At 42.0% G+C, this 12,738-nt stretch overlaps 1 protein-coding gene across 7 annotated transcripts in view; it reads left to right on the forward strand.

Moving 5' to 3' along the window:
- Positions 1-11,144, forward strand: part of PRKCQ (protein kinase C theta) — a 168,897-nt gene extending 157,753 nt beyond the window's left edge. For 6 of the 7 annotated variants that reach the window (XM_023734394.1, XM_004379707.2, XM_023734397.1 and 3 more), the window contains 2 exons: positions 7,182-7,310; positions 10,080-11,144. In XM_023734394.1, the coding sequence (XP_023590162.1) occupies positions 7,182-7,310; positions 10,080-10,235 (285 nt within the window). In that variant the 3' untranslated portion in view covers positions 10,236-11,144. The remainder of the gene's footprint in view (positions 1-7,181; positions 7,311-10,079) is intronic. The other variant, XM_023734396.1, reaches the window with a different exon arrangement.
- Positions 11,145-12,738: the final 1,594 nt, after the last annotated feature.

Genomic DNA, 12,738 nt, shown 5'->3' on the forward strand with positions numbered 1-12,738 from the left:
TCAGGGAGTTTGGATGTGTCTATGGCGCTTCCATGACCTTTTAGGGAAATAATGTTTATCCTTGCTCTTACTGTATTGAGAATGGGAATTGGATAAGACGCTTTGACATTAGAAGCTATCGATGGGTTTTAAATCTAAACTTAGGAAAATATTACCAGGCCCATCTTTTTTCACTAGTTTGCTTTTTTCTCATAAAGAACCACTTGGAATTAAATTTAAAGGATATAAACTTGTACCTCGCTAATACAGCTGATGACTTGCCTAGGGTATTAGAAATTTTGAGGCAACTCCAGAACTCTCCCTGAGAAATCCAGGTCTTGACACTGTGAATTGCTGACAAAGCCCTCACCAGATACCTAGGCCAAGGTTAATGGAAGTAGGTATTTGAAAATCCTACCCCATTCAATTCAGCTTTCACTTTCTGAATATGATCTAAACAAGCAATAAACTTAGAAAACTCCCTTAACAACCAATTAAATTCACATTTAATGACTGAACAAAACACGTATGAAATGAAGGGTGATTTTAAAATTAACAAATTTAAAAAAAAAAAGATGGCAACAGTAAAAATAGAGGGATTTGAATGTAAACAATCTTACTTTGCAGAAAGGCAAGTTTGAAAATTATTACGATTGCTTCCTTTTTTTTTTACGCTTGGTTCTCTGAAGGACTTCAGGTTAGGGCTGTACTGAGAAGGACGGGGCCAGTAAAACCCACCAGAGGAAAGAAATGAGGCAGAGGGTTAGTCTGTACTATCAGAGGGGGAGGACACCTTCAGACTCAGGTGCTCTCTCCAGGTGAGTCACAGGAGGAGGGCCCTGGAGCTACCGTTGCAATCCTCCTTCATCTGTTGATGCCTCATAAAGCAGAACCGACTTCTGGGCTGAGTTTCCCAAACCCAGCTCTACCTCAGGATCTGGGACAGCTTTGGACAAGGACTGAAGGTAAAGGCGTGACTGAGGCCAGGTGGGGTTAATCAGAGGTACTTCCATGGAAAGAAGTTGGGAGTGTTGATTTCAAAGGAGAGAAAAAGTGATTGAATAGGAGGAATGGATTGCTTCCGGTGGAGGAGAAAAGGTGAAAAGTCGTGCGCGTGGAAATTCTGCTCAGCAAAAGAAAGAATGAAATACTGATACACAAAACCACTCACGTGGATCTCAAGGGCATCATGCTTAGTGAAAATTGCCAATCTTAAAAAAATCACATAGTATGAGTCCATTTATATAACATTATTGAAATGATGGCGTCCCTGGGCAATGCAAATGGTTAAGCACTTGATTACTAGCTGAAAGCTTGGCAGTTCAAACTCACCCAGAGGTTCCTTGAAAGACAGGCCTGGTGATCTGCTTCCCAAAGGTCACAGCCTTGAAAACCCTGTGGATCAGTTCAACTCTGCACACGTGGGGTCGCCGTGAGTTGCAATCGACTAGAAGGCAACTAGCAACAAACGACATTGAAATGACAACATTATAGAGATAGAAAACAGATTAGTGGTTGCAAGGGGTGAGGAATGGTGGAGGGAGGCAGCATGACTCTACAGGGGTAGCACAAGGGAGATCTTTGTGGCCGTGGAATAGTTCTGTACCTTGATTTTGGTGGTTGTTAACATGACAAAAAAGAAAAAAAAAACTAAACCAGTTGCCCTCAAGTTGATTCTGACTCATAGCAGCCCTATAGGACAGAGTAGAACTGCCCCATAGGGTTTCCGGGGAGCGGCTGGTGGATTTGAACTGCCGACCTTTTGGTTTTGGTTAGCAGCCATAGCTCTTAATCACTGCACCACCAGGGCTCCTACATGAATCTACAAGTGTGGTAAAATGGCATAGAACTATACACACACACTTTGTATCAAAGTAAATTTCCTGGTTTTGACATTGTACTCTAATTACATAAGATGTAAGAATTGGGGTAAAACTGGATGAAGGGTACATGGGACCTCTGTGTACTATCTTTGCAGCTTCCTGTGACTCTATTATTTTAAAATGAAAATTTTATTTTAAAAAAAACCCTAAATCTAAGGCTAACTACCATGCCATAACAACAAAAATCATCTGCTGGGTTTCAGTAGCAAGAGAAAGATTCCTTGAAAAATATTTTTTTTAATAGAATAGAAACCAAGACAATCGAGGATAAAGAAGGGGGAAATAAGGACTAGTTGGTGAAGGAAAGAACTCTTCTTCCCACATAGAAGAATTTGAGCTTATTATTTCTGTCAGGTTGGTAAAAATTCCATGTCCTTTCTCCACAGGGAAGGTAGTTCTCTCCTGAATTCTAGCAATTGGGCTGGTAAAAATTAGTGTCCAAGTTGGCTTCGGGAATGGTTTTACTTCTGGGCTAACAGAGAGTCCGGGGGCCACGTCTTCTGGGATTCCTCTAGTCTCAGTCAGACCATTAAGTCTGGTCTTTTTACATGAAATTGAGTTCTGCACCACACTTTTCTCCTGCTCCATCAGGGGCTCTCTGTTGTGTTCACTATCAGGGTGGTCATTGGTGGTAGCCAGGCACCATTTAGTTCCTCTGGTCTCAGGCTGATGGAGTCTCTGGTTTATGTGGCCCTTTTGAAATAATACTAGTGAAGAGTGTGTTTCTTAGTTCAAGTAGATACACAAGACTAAATGGGCAGCTCCTGTCCGGAGGCAGGATGAGAAGGCAAAAAGGGATAGAAGTTGGTTGAAGGGACACGGGAAACCCAGGGTGGAAAGGGGGAGTGTGTTGTCACATTATAGGGATTGCAACTAGGGTCGCATAACAATATGTGTATAAATTTTGTATGAAGAATTAACTTGAGCTGTAAACTTTCACCTAAAGCACAATAAGAAAAAAAAAATTAGTGTCCATTATACTGGCCATAAGACTGTTTGCTAGTTTCATCTCTGCTCCTTATTTGCTTTGTAACTTTGAGCCAACAGCCCCTACATCTTTGAGCCCCCTTTTCTGCAAAACTCAAGGTAATACTCTTTCTCAGAAACTCCCTCAAGGGAATTTTACAGAATGATATGAACCCCAGAAGTAACGGGTCCTCTGGGAGGGTTGGACATTGGACAAAGCAGCATCTAGTAGCATCCATTTCAGCGGCATCAGTACCAGACTCTGTTCCTTGAGCCTTCATGGGGCATTGATGCATGTACCAAAGTAGACGCTTGTGCATCAGAGGAGGCTGTGACCCATCAAGAATTATAGCTGGGACTCTGCTGTCCAGGTCACTGCTGCCAAATAAACTCCCATTTCTTCCTCATTTAGTCACCCAGGATATCCTGTCCATTTGTTTGGAAAGTGATGGAAAACTAATGATCTAGAACAGAAATACTTCTTCCTTTTATAGAAGGATATATCTAGGGAGGGGACAAAGAGGGAGAGAATATTCCAGGTATAGCCTGTCACCAGTGACAGGTGCTAAGAGCTTGCAATGCTCAGCAGCCTGGAAGAGCTTTCTTGCCCAGACAGTTGAATAAATTTAAACAAACTCCAGCTACATCCTGGCCATTTGTGTAAGAGGTGTGCTATTTCCTATCAATGTAAACTACTCTTCTGACAGCTTTTATGGACAAAAGCACGTCTTTCTTCATGAACATTTATTTCCTCCATGCAGCATCCCTGCCACAGAACTGCTGATCTGAGTCTCCTTCGAGGTCTCAGGAACTCTAGCGAGTGATTGACTGCAGGGCAAAGAAGATCGATAATACCTAACTCTTCTGTGTAAAACTACAAAGAATATTGAATCTGGAAATGAGATCAATCTTATTTTCTTCTTATGAATTTTGTTTTTTAAATACATTCTTTAAATTTCACAGGTGTCTATACCAAACTCAGAAGGCTCTTTGTCATAATCCTAGGATATAAATGTCATGTGTTTGTTGAAAAAATCTAATGGAAAACCTAGCATGGTGTACACTTGGCCCAAGGCACTTACTTCTAACTTAATTCCCTGAAGCATTTAATTATAACATTAGCTAGTGTTTGGTCTGTTCTTGATGCACTTATATCATCTGCCTAATATTCTCATCAAAATGTTCTTAAGAAGAGGAGATCAATCATTTATTATGATCAGTTCAAGGGAAGAAATAAGGGCCGAGTCACTTATCCCCTCTGCTTCTCAAAAATGAGTCCACCTTTCCACCTGTTAACTCATACTGGCTTCTTTCGTCTATAGAAAAAAACACATTTTACTGTGAACTTGATGGCTCTTCTTTCCAAAGCCGGGACTATCTATATGGTAAAAACAAGAGGATAATGAATGAGGATACGAGACACGTGATACTGCAGATAAACAAAGTGGAAAGACAGCTTATTCATCTACGTAACCAACATTTATCGAGCATGTACTTTGTGCCTGGCACTGTGCTAGGTGGTGTAAGAAACAGAAACGTAACTGGTGTCTACCCACTAGAGCTTACAGTCTAGTAGGAAAACAGACACAGGAAAAAATACAATGTGCTAATTTCTCTAACGGAGGGAAAATATTCTTTGGAACACAGACGAGAGACTTAACACCAGAGTGGGGAAGAGGCTGCTTATAATTTAGACTCTACCACTTCCTGGATTTGTGGCTGTCTTGGTCATCTAGTGCTGCTATAACAGAAATACCACAAGTGGATGGCTTTTAACAAAGAGAAATTTGTTCTCTCACAGATTAGTTGGCTGCAAGTCCAAATTCAAGGCATCAGCTCCAAGGGAAGGATTTCTCTGTCAGCTCTCAAGGAAGGTCCTTGTGATGCATTAGTCTTCCCTTAGTCCGGGAGCATCTCAGCCCAGGAACCTCAGGTCCAAAGGATGAGTTCTGCTCCCGGCATTGCTTTTTTGGTGGTATGAGGTCCCCATGTCTCCCTGCTCACTTCTCTCTTTTATATCTTAAAAGAGTTTGGTTTAAGACGCTAATACTGTAGACCTCATCAATATAACTGCCACTAATCCATCTTATTACATCATAGTGATAGAGTTAACAACACATAGGGAAATAACATCAGATGATAAAATAGTAGACAATCATACAATACTAGGAATCATGACCTAGCAAGTTGACAGATATTTTGGGGGGACACAATTCAATCCATGACAGTGGCCTTGAATAAGTTACTTATTAACTACTCTGAGCCTCAGTTTCCTCAACTGACAGTTGGGATAACAATACCTGCTTTTAGATTTTGTTTTTAAAATCAGGATGATATTATGAGTCATCTAGCATGGTGCCCGACTCTCAAAGAACATTTGCTGGAATAAATGGTGCAATGAATCATATGAGCATGAGTGTGACTTTAAGAGGAGGGAGAACTCAACATGTAATCAAAGATAGCTTCACAAAGAAGGTGCGATGTAAGCTGACCCCTGAAAGATGGGGCAGTATTTAAAGCTGAGGAGAAGGAGATGGAAACGGAATATGGGGAGAGGAATCTCCTTACAAGATGGAAATGTCATGAGGTAGGAAAGGTATGTGGTATAGTCAGTGAGTAGGCATGTCTGAACAGAGGAGAGGGTTACTTTGGAAACCAAAGGGCACAGGGTCAGCATCAGACTACAGAGAGCTTTGAGTGCCGATCTAGGGGCTCAGAGGACATTAGAACTCACAGGGGACTTGGAGATCATTTTTTCTGATGCTTCATTTTACAGATGAGGAAATTGAGACTCAGAAAACTTACCCAAGGCCAAGTGAGTAGTAAGACTCTTGGGTGACAGTGGTTTTCTAACCTGGTGCTTTGGAACCCCAAGTTTCCCTAGAGAATCCTCATGGCCACAGGGTAAGTGGGGAGAGAGGAAGTCCGTCTGACTTACCAATTCGGTAGACTAGGTGGTAGCATCTTCTCACTTGGAATTTTAAAAGACATTTAAAAAAAAGAAAAGAAAATCTCTGCTTTGCAAATCATCACCCTATAGCGTGCTGATCTGTCTTTGCTTTTTTGGTAGAGGAGAGTCTTTGAAGATTTTCAAGTTGTAAGATAAGTAAAGGAGTGTTTTAGAACAATTAGATTGGCTATTTGTATAAGAGATTCCTGGAATTTAAGTGCAGATGGAGGTCAATTCTTTGCCAAAACCTTTGGAAAATCACTGCATTTCAAGTTTTGTGTTTTAAAGATCCATAGCCTCCTTGTAAACACTTTATTGTAACTAGTGGCTGCTTTATAAATAAACATCTAGCTGATGTAAGAAGGATCACTACTTCAGACACCCAGGGGACCTGTTACTTTTCTAGGCTTAATGTTTAGACTCTCCTGTTCCTTAATGCCCTTGACATGTTTTATTTAAGTTTGTAGAGTTTCAGAGTTTCTTTTTCTGTCCTTGCAAATGTTCATTTAGACCTCATGAGAGAGATTAACAGAAGGGACAGTGCAAAGAGGAAAATACATATGTAACAGCTCAGAGACTGTAAAAGATGGCCTTTGGATTAAGTATGACTTACCCAGCAGGTTTTCAGGAGTCAAGAATGATTCTTGATACTCAGACTTGTAAAATCCAAAGCTAACTGCCTGAAACTAGTTTATATTATGCCCAAAGTAAGTTTTTCCTTATAGCTAGAGTCCCCTCAATGCCAGTAATCCTAAAAAGGCAGCTCTGTAAGAAATCAACTCTTGCTTAATGGGCAATCAAATAACAAGTTGATCCCTTACTCTGTGTTGTTGGGTTTTACAGACTAAATATAGTGCACAAATGTTTGTGGTGTGTGGTGTGTGTGTGTGTGTGTGGTGTGCATATGTGTTGTGTGTATGTAGGTCTGTGTGTGTGTGTTGTCATTTCATTTAATCCTCAGAACAGCCTGTGAGTAGGACACTTGGCTCACTTCCTAGGTGAGGAGACTGTGACTCAGAGGATTCTGTAACTTGCCAGAGGTGACATAACTAATATGTGGCAAAGCTAAGATTTCAAACCAGGTCTATGTAACTCAAAAGACAGCATTTCTAGGACAAAGAGGAAGGAAGCAAAAGCCCGGACTCAGGAGTACTCAGAGAGGCTCCTTCAGGGGAGAGTATTGTGCCCAGTTTGGCTCCAGTCAATTGTTTATAAAGGTAAGTCAGAAAATAAGACTAGAAAAGCAAGTGGTCAGAAGCTTCCAATTTAAAGCCATAAAGTCGGAACTTTATCCTTTCAGAGTCAAATGCAAGTGGCTCATACACTAAGAAATGAGACATCCACCTGATGCTGATTGGCTAGTCCCTTGAGAAGTCAACTGCTCTCTTTCTGCTCCTTTTCAGCTGTTTGTGAGAGAACCTGAAAAGAGGTTGGGAGTGAGGGGAGACATCCGCCAGCATCCTTTGTTTCGGGAGATCAATTGGGAAGAACTTGAAAGAAAGGAGATAGAACCACCTTTCAAGCCTAAAGTGGTAAGACTCATCCATGGGGAGCAGTTCTTTTCAGCCATTCTCCCTTTACTCACAGACTGCCTACCTGTCCTAGTAACTGCAAGGCTGTTCCTCACTCCTGCCCCAAGCCCTGACTTCCCACCCATCCCCAGACTCCAGGGTCCTAGCACATGGCCAGTGTAGTTATTGGAAGGACCTATTTTTTTAACCATAAAACAGTTGGTGTCAAGTCAACTCCAACTCGTGGTGACCCCTTGTGTGTCAGGGTAGAGCTGGGCTCCATAAGGTTTTCAATGGCTGATTTTTCAGAAGTAAATCACCAGGCCTTTCTTCCAAGGCCCCTCTGGGTGGACTCTGACCTCCAACCTTTTGGTTAGCAGCTGAGCACATTAGCTGTTTGCACCACCTAGAGACTCTTTAACTATAACTCTGGCTGTTTGGCTGGTGGAGGGTGTGGGGAGATGTTATTCTTGTTAGCAAAATTTGACCTCTATGTCAACATGTACCTGAACACAGAATGAATAGCTAAATCTACATGCCTTGGGCTGAACATGTGTGTATGCAACCATGACTATCACATGTACATGATACATACATATGTAATTAATAGTCACACTTTGCAAGACCCAGGCTTGTACATAAACCCTGTGTCCTAGTTCAGGAATTTTGAAGTCATTATTTTTGTCCCACGATATTTATTAAAGTTGACCTAAGGTTTGTAATTTGTTCACACAGTTACACTCTCTGCTGGCAATTCTTAGGTTTTCTTCAGTTGAAGGAGGAAGTAGCAGACTGACACTTAGAAGAAGATAGGCATCTAAAGTCTCATGCATATACTTACTAGCAGAAGTCACTAACCTATAGCTGGAAGGGCAGAAATACCCGGGTCACATACAGATCAGGCCACCATGAAGTGAAGACAAAAGTAAAGCAAAGTTTAAAGGAGCCCTGGTGGCACAAACGGTTAAGCACTAGGCTACTAACTGAAAGGTTAGCAGTTCACACCTACCCATTGGCTCCATGGGAGAAAGACCTGGCAATCTGCTTCCATAAAGATGGCAGCCTAGAAAACCCTGTAGGGCAGTTCTACTCTGAGTCACAGTGCGTTGCTACGAGTGGAAATCGACTGGACAGCACCCAACAATGACAAACTCTGAGAAAATAAATTTCTGTGAGAAGTAAAGCAAAGTTGGTGGATTTGCTAGCTTTACCCCCCCCCGGAGACTGCTGGAGAATAAGGTAGTAATCATCTAGGTAGATGTGAACAGTCTCTGCCGTCTCTTTGCAGGGAATGGCATAGGCTCATGGGCTTCGCAGCAGAGTGTTCACACTAGAAAGCAGCTGCTGCCATCAGCCATCATAGCAAGTGGCTGGTTCCTAGTGTTTGGATGGTCATTCTCAACGTTTGTCCCAAGTCTGGAGATTTTCCAGGGGTTCTACAGGTTGATCTCTAGTACTCTTATTGTTTGTAATAGTACCATATCTAATACGAGAATTAATAATTTGTTTATGATAAAATGAATTTTTACCTAATTTTAGCTAATCAGAACAATTTAATTCATACCTCAACTTCTACTTCAGGTGAAAACTGACTTGATATTTTCCACATAAAAATCTAACCTTATCTTATAGGACAATTTCTGATCCACCAGTAGAATGGAATTTCCCTGACCTTTCTCTGAGTGGCGCCCTGGTGGCACAGTGGATAAGAGCTCGGCTGCTAACCAAGAGGTTGGCAGTTCAAATCCACCAGCTGTTCCTTGGGGTAGTTCTGTCCTATAGGGTCGCTGTGAGTTGGATTCCACTCGATGGCAATGGGTTTGTTTTGGTTTTGGTTTTTAAGGGAACCAGTGGTAGCAAGGGATGTTGATTTAAAAAAAAAAGAATATATAGTCTGCAAAATTCCTTCCCTCTACCCTCCCCTTTGCATCCCCCCCCAATCCTACCTACCCACACTCTCAAGTAAACTAAAAGACCAGAGATCAAATCTGTCTCAACACTTTTTCAAAAGTTGCCAGCCCTGCTTCATGTAAGCTAGAAATTAGAAACATTAAATCTTATTTGAATTTATACCGTGGAAGTCCACTCTATGAATTTAATTATACTATTGATAAAATGGAGGCAGAGTGGTTAAGCACTCGGCTGCTAACCAAAAAAGGTTGACAGTTCGAATCCACCAGCTGTCCCTTGGAAACCCTGTGGGGGTAGTCCTACTCTGTCCTGTAGGGTCACTGTGTGTTGGGATTGACTCGATGGCAACAGGTTTGGTTTTTGGTTTTGTTGATAAAATGGAGAGGAGCATTGGAGGTTCAGCAGTAGAATTCTCAGTTTCCATGCGGGAGACCGAGGTTTGAGCCCCAGCCAGTCCATCTCAAGCACAGCCACCACTTGTCTGTCAGTGGAGGCTTTCACGTAGCTATGATGCTGAACAGGTTTCAGCAGCGCTTCCAGGCTAAGACAGACTAGGAAGAAAGGCCTGGCAATCTACTTCCGAAAATCAGCCAGTGAAAACCCTATGTATCACAGCAGTCCAATCCCACTGGGCAAGGGTTTGCCATGAGTTGGGCCAACTCGAAGGCAACTAACAACAACACCACAGATAAAATGTCTCGGGACCATAGAGACGATAAAAAGCCATATGTGATAATCCGAACGTGTTAACTTCAGTTTAGTTTATCTGCAAACACCAGCACTGTCGTGCACAGATCATAGTCTAGCTAACAAAAATTAAGATAACAAGTTTACTGGCTGACTTTCTTCCCTGTTTTTCCCCCTTAAATTCTAACCAAGAAATCACCGTATGACTGCAGCAATTTCGACAAAGAATTCCTGAACGAGAAACCCAGGCTGTCATTCGCTGACAGAGCACTCATCAACAGTATGGACCAGAACATGTTCAGAAACTTTTCTTTCATTAACCCAGGGATGGAGAGGCTGATATCCTGAATCCTTCCTCTCCAGAGACACGAAGGAACTTGCCTTTTCTCTGTGAATTGGTTCAGGCGACACTTCCTGGGTTCCTTTTTCAACTTGGAAAAGAAAAGAAACACTCATCAATAAAGGCTGAGACCTTTTAGCTCCTCACGTGACTATCTGTAGCAGAAACTGACTCCACTAATGATGAAACCCTTTGGTTTAGTTCCTGCCATCTTTTCAAGGTTGCTCTTGAAGTTAGGTCATTGGCCGTGCTGTTCAAATCTGACACCGCACACCCCAACCCATGGTAACTTACTTGAAAGATGGTTCTCCGCACTGTGAAAGATTTGAACACTTAATACTGCTCTCAATCCCTGATCAATGTGCTGATCATTGAAAGGCTTGATGAAGCAAGGTGCAAACTGAGTGGAAACTTCTCAAGACTCAAACAGCACATTTCCCATGTAATAGTGGATTTCGTTCAGCTGCAGTTAAGTAACCACTAACCCGTTCTGTGCATATCTGTGGACGTGTGTAAATGGCGGGGGGTGGGAGGGGGGTGGGCCTGAATAGTTACAAGGTTTTCTTGGGCATTCTTCACAATAAACATAGCTTGGACATTGAGATTTACAAACCCATTCATTTTGATTGGCAGTGATCTTCACAGGAAAGAGAAAAGTGGTAAATGGGAAGAGTTCATGTCAGTAATACAGGAGGTTTAATAGAACACCCACTCTGGTTATCTTGTCAACATGGAAATTAATTTTAGGGTCCACCAAAGATAGTGTCATTTTACTCCCACCAATAAAACCTTTCCATCCGTCCATTTTTAGTTTTCTGTTGTCGGTGGCAGTCCCTTATTATCATCCTCACATTATAACAAGAAAAGAAATGAAGTGAATAATTCTTCAAAGAGAAAAGAAAACCAATCCCTTATTATACACCACTGATGGTTTGATGACTCATGAGTCTCTCTTTGGGCATCATTCGAGATAAAAGGCCCCTGTGTGTCACTTGCGGTAGTCATTCTTGTTTGATTAGAATTCTGACTATACGTTTGTAAAGTGTCTGTGTTGTTTCTATGTTTTGATAAAAATGTTGTGACTTAATGGCATAGAGTTGGATGTGTCAAAATGGAATAAAAAAAAAAAAAGAAGCCTCTTAATAGTGTCATTCCCACCTGTCCCCCAAGAACTTAATTCTGTCATGTTTATCATCAAAATGGAGCTAGCATTCAGTCGATGCTTTAAAATCTGGAAATCATTAAAAATTCCCAAACGAATGAGAAATTAAAAGAACCCTGAAGTTACTGCCATTATGTGTCTCTTTCCCTTCATCACACATTTTCTTTTAGACCATAGGAGTGGTCTGTGCTTGTTATCTCCACTTCTCTACCACCCACATGTGGTTTCTGCCTTCAGACAACTTACTGACGCTGCTTCCTCCAAGGACTAACTTCCTGCCAGGCCTGGTGGAATCTCCCTAGTCCTCATCTATCTTTCTGCAGCATTTTATACAAGGAAGGACCCTCTCTTTGATCCCCTGCTCCCTCGGATACTCTAATAACAGCATTTTCCTATTTCATTCCCTCCATCTTTGATTATTCCTTTGTTGGCTCTGTTTTCTCCTTCTACCCTAAATCACCTCTGAGGCTCCTTCTCCCTCTTCCCCTTCACTTTCCCTTGGTATTCTCCTCCTACCTCCTGCCTTCAAGGACCACCTCAGTCTAGATAATCACAAATCCACGTCTCCAGTTCTAACCTCTCTGCCAGGTTTCAAGCAGCCTCCATTAACTCAGCGTGTCTCCAAATGAGCTCATGCAATTTTCTTACCTTCTTTACCTTTCTCTTGTATTTCCTGTTGCTCTTTATGGCACCATGAGAGACCAAGTCATATATATAACGTATTTTATATACTATCTTCACAAATCTAGGCTTTTATCATATTATATTCATGTTCAAACCCCCTTGTAATCTCCACTGCCAAAAGCCCACTCAGGGCCACCAGTTCTGTTCCAGGACAACCTTTCTACCTTTCTCTCTCATTTCTACCTTTCACTCACTCTGTGTTCTAGCCAAACTGAATTTCTTAGCAATACCTGTGGTGGCGCAGTGGTTAAGAGCTCAGCTACTAACCAAAAGATAGGCAGCAAATCCACCAGCCACTCCTTGGAAACCCTATGGGGCAGTTCTACTCTGTTCTATAGGGTCACTGTGAGTCAGAATCAAAGGCAACTGGTTTGTTTTACTGGTCCCTGTAAATAAAAGGAGCCCTGGTGGCACAATGGTTAAGTGCTCGGCTGCTAGCCGAAAGGTTGGTGGTTCAAACCCACTCAGTGGCTCCGAGGGAGAAAAGCCCTTCAGTCTGCTCCCATAAGGATTACAGCCTACAGAACCTTATGGGGGTTCTACTCTGTCCTATAGGGTCACTATGAGTCAGAATCGACTCAAGAGCACACAGCAACAACAACAGCCTGTAAACACCCATCTTTTCCTGTCTCTGGGCCTCACTGATGCTAATCTTTCTTCCTAGG

Source organism: Trichechus manatus, unplaced genomic scaffold (genome assembly GCF_000243295.1).
Source record: "Trichechus manatus latirostris isolate Lorelei unplaced genomic scaffold, TriManLat1.0 scaffold00067, whole genome shotgun sequence".
Taxonomy (NCBI): Eukaryota; Metazoa; Chordata; class Mammalia; order Sirenia; family Trichechidae; genus Trichechus; species Trichechus manatus.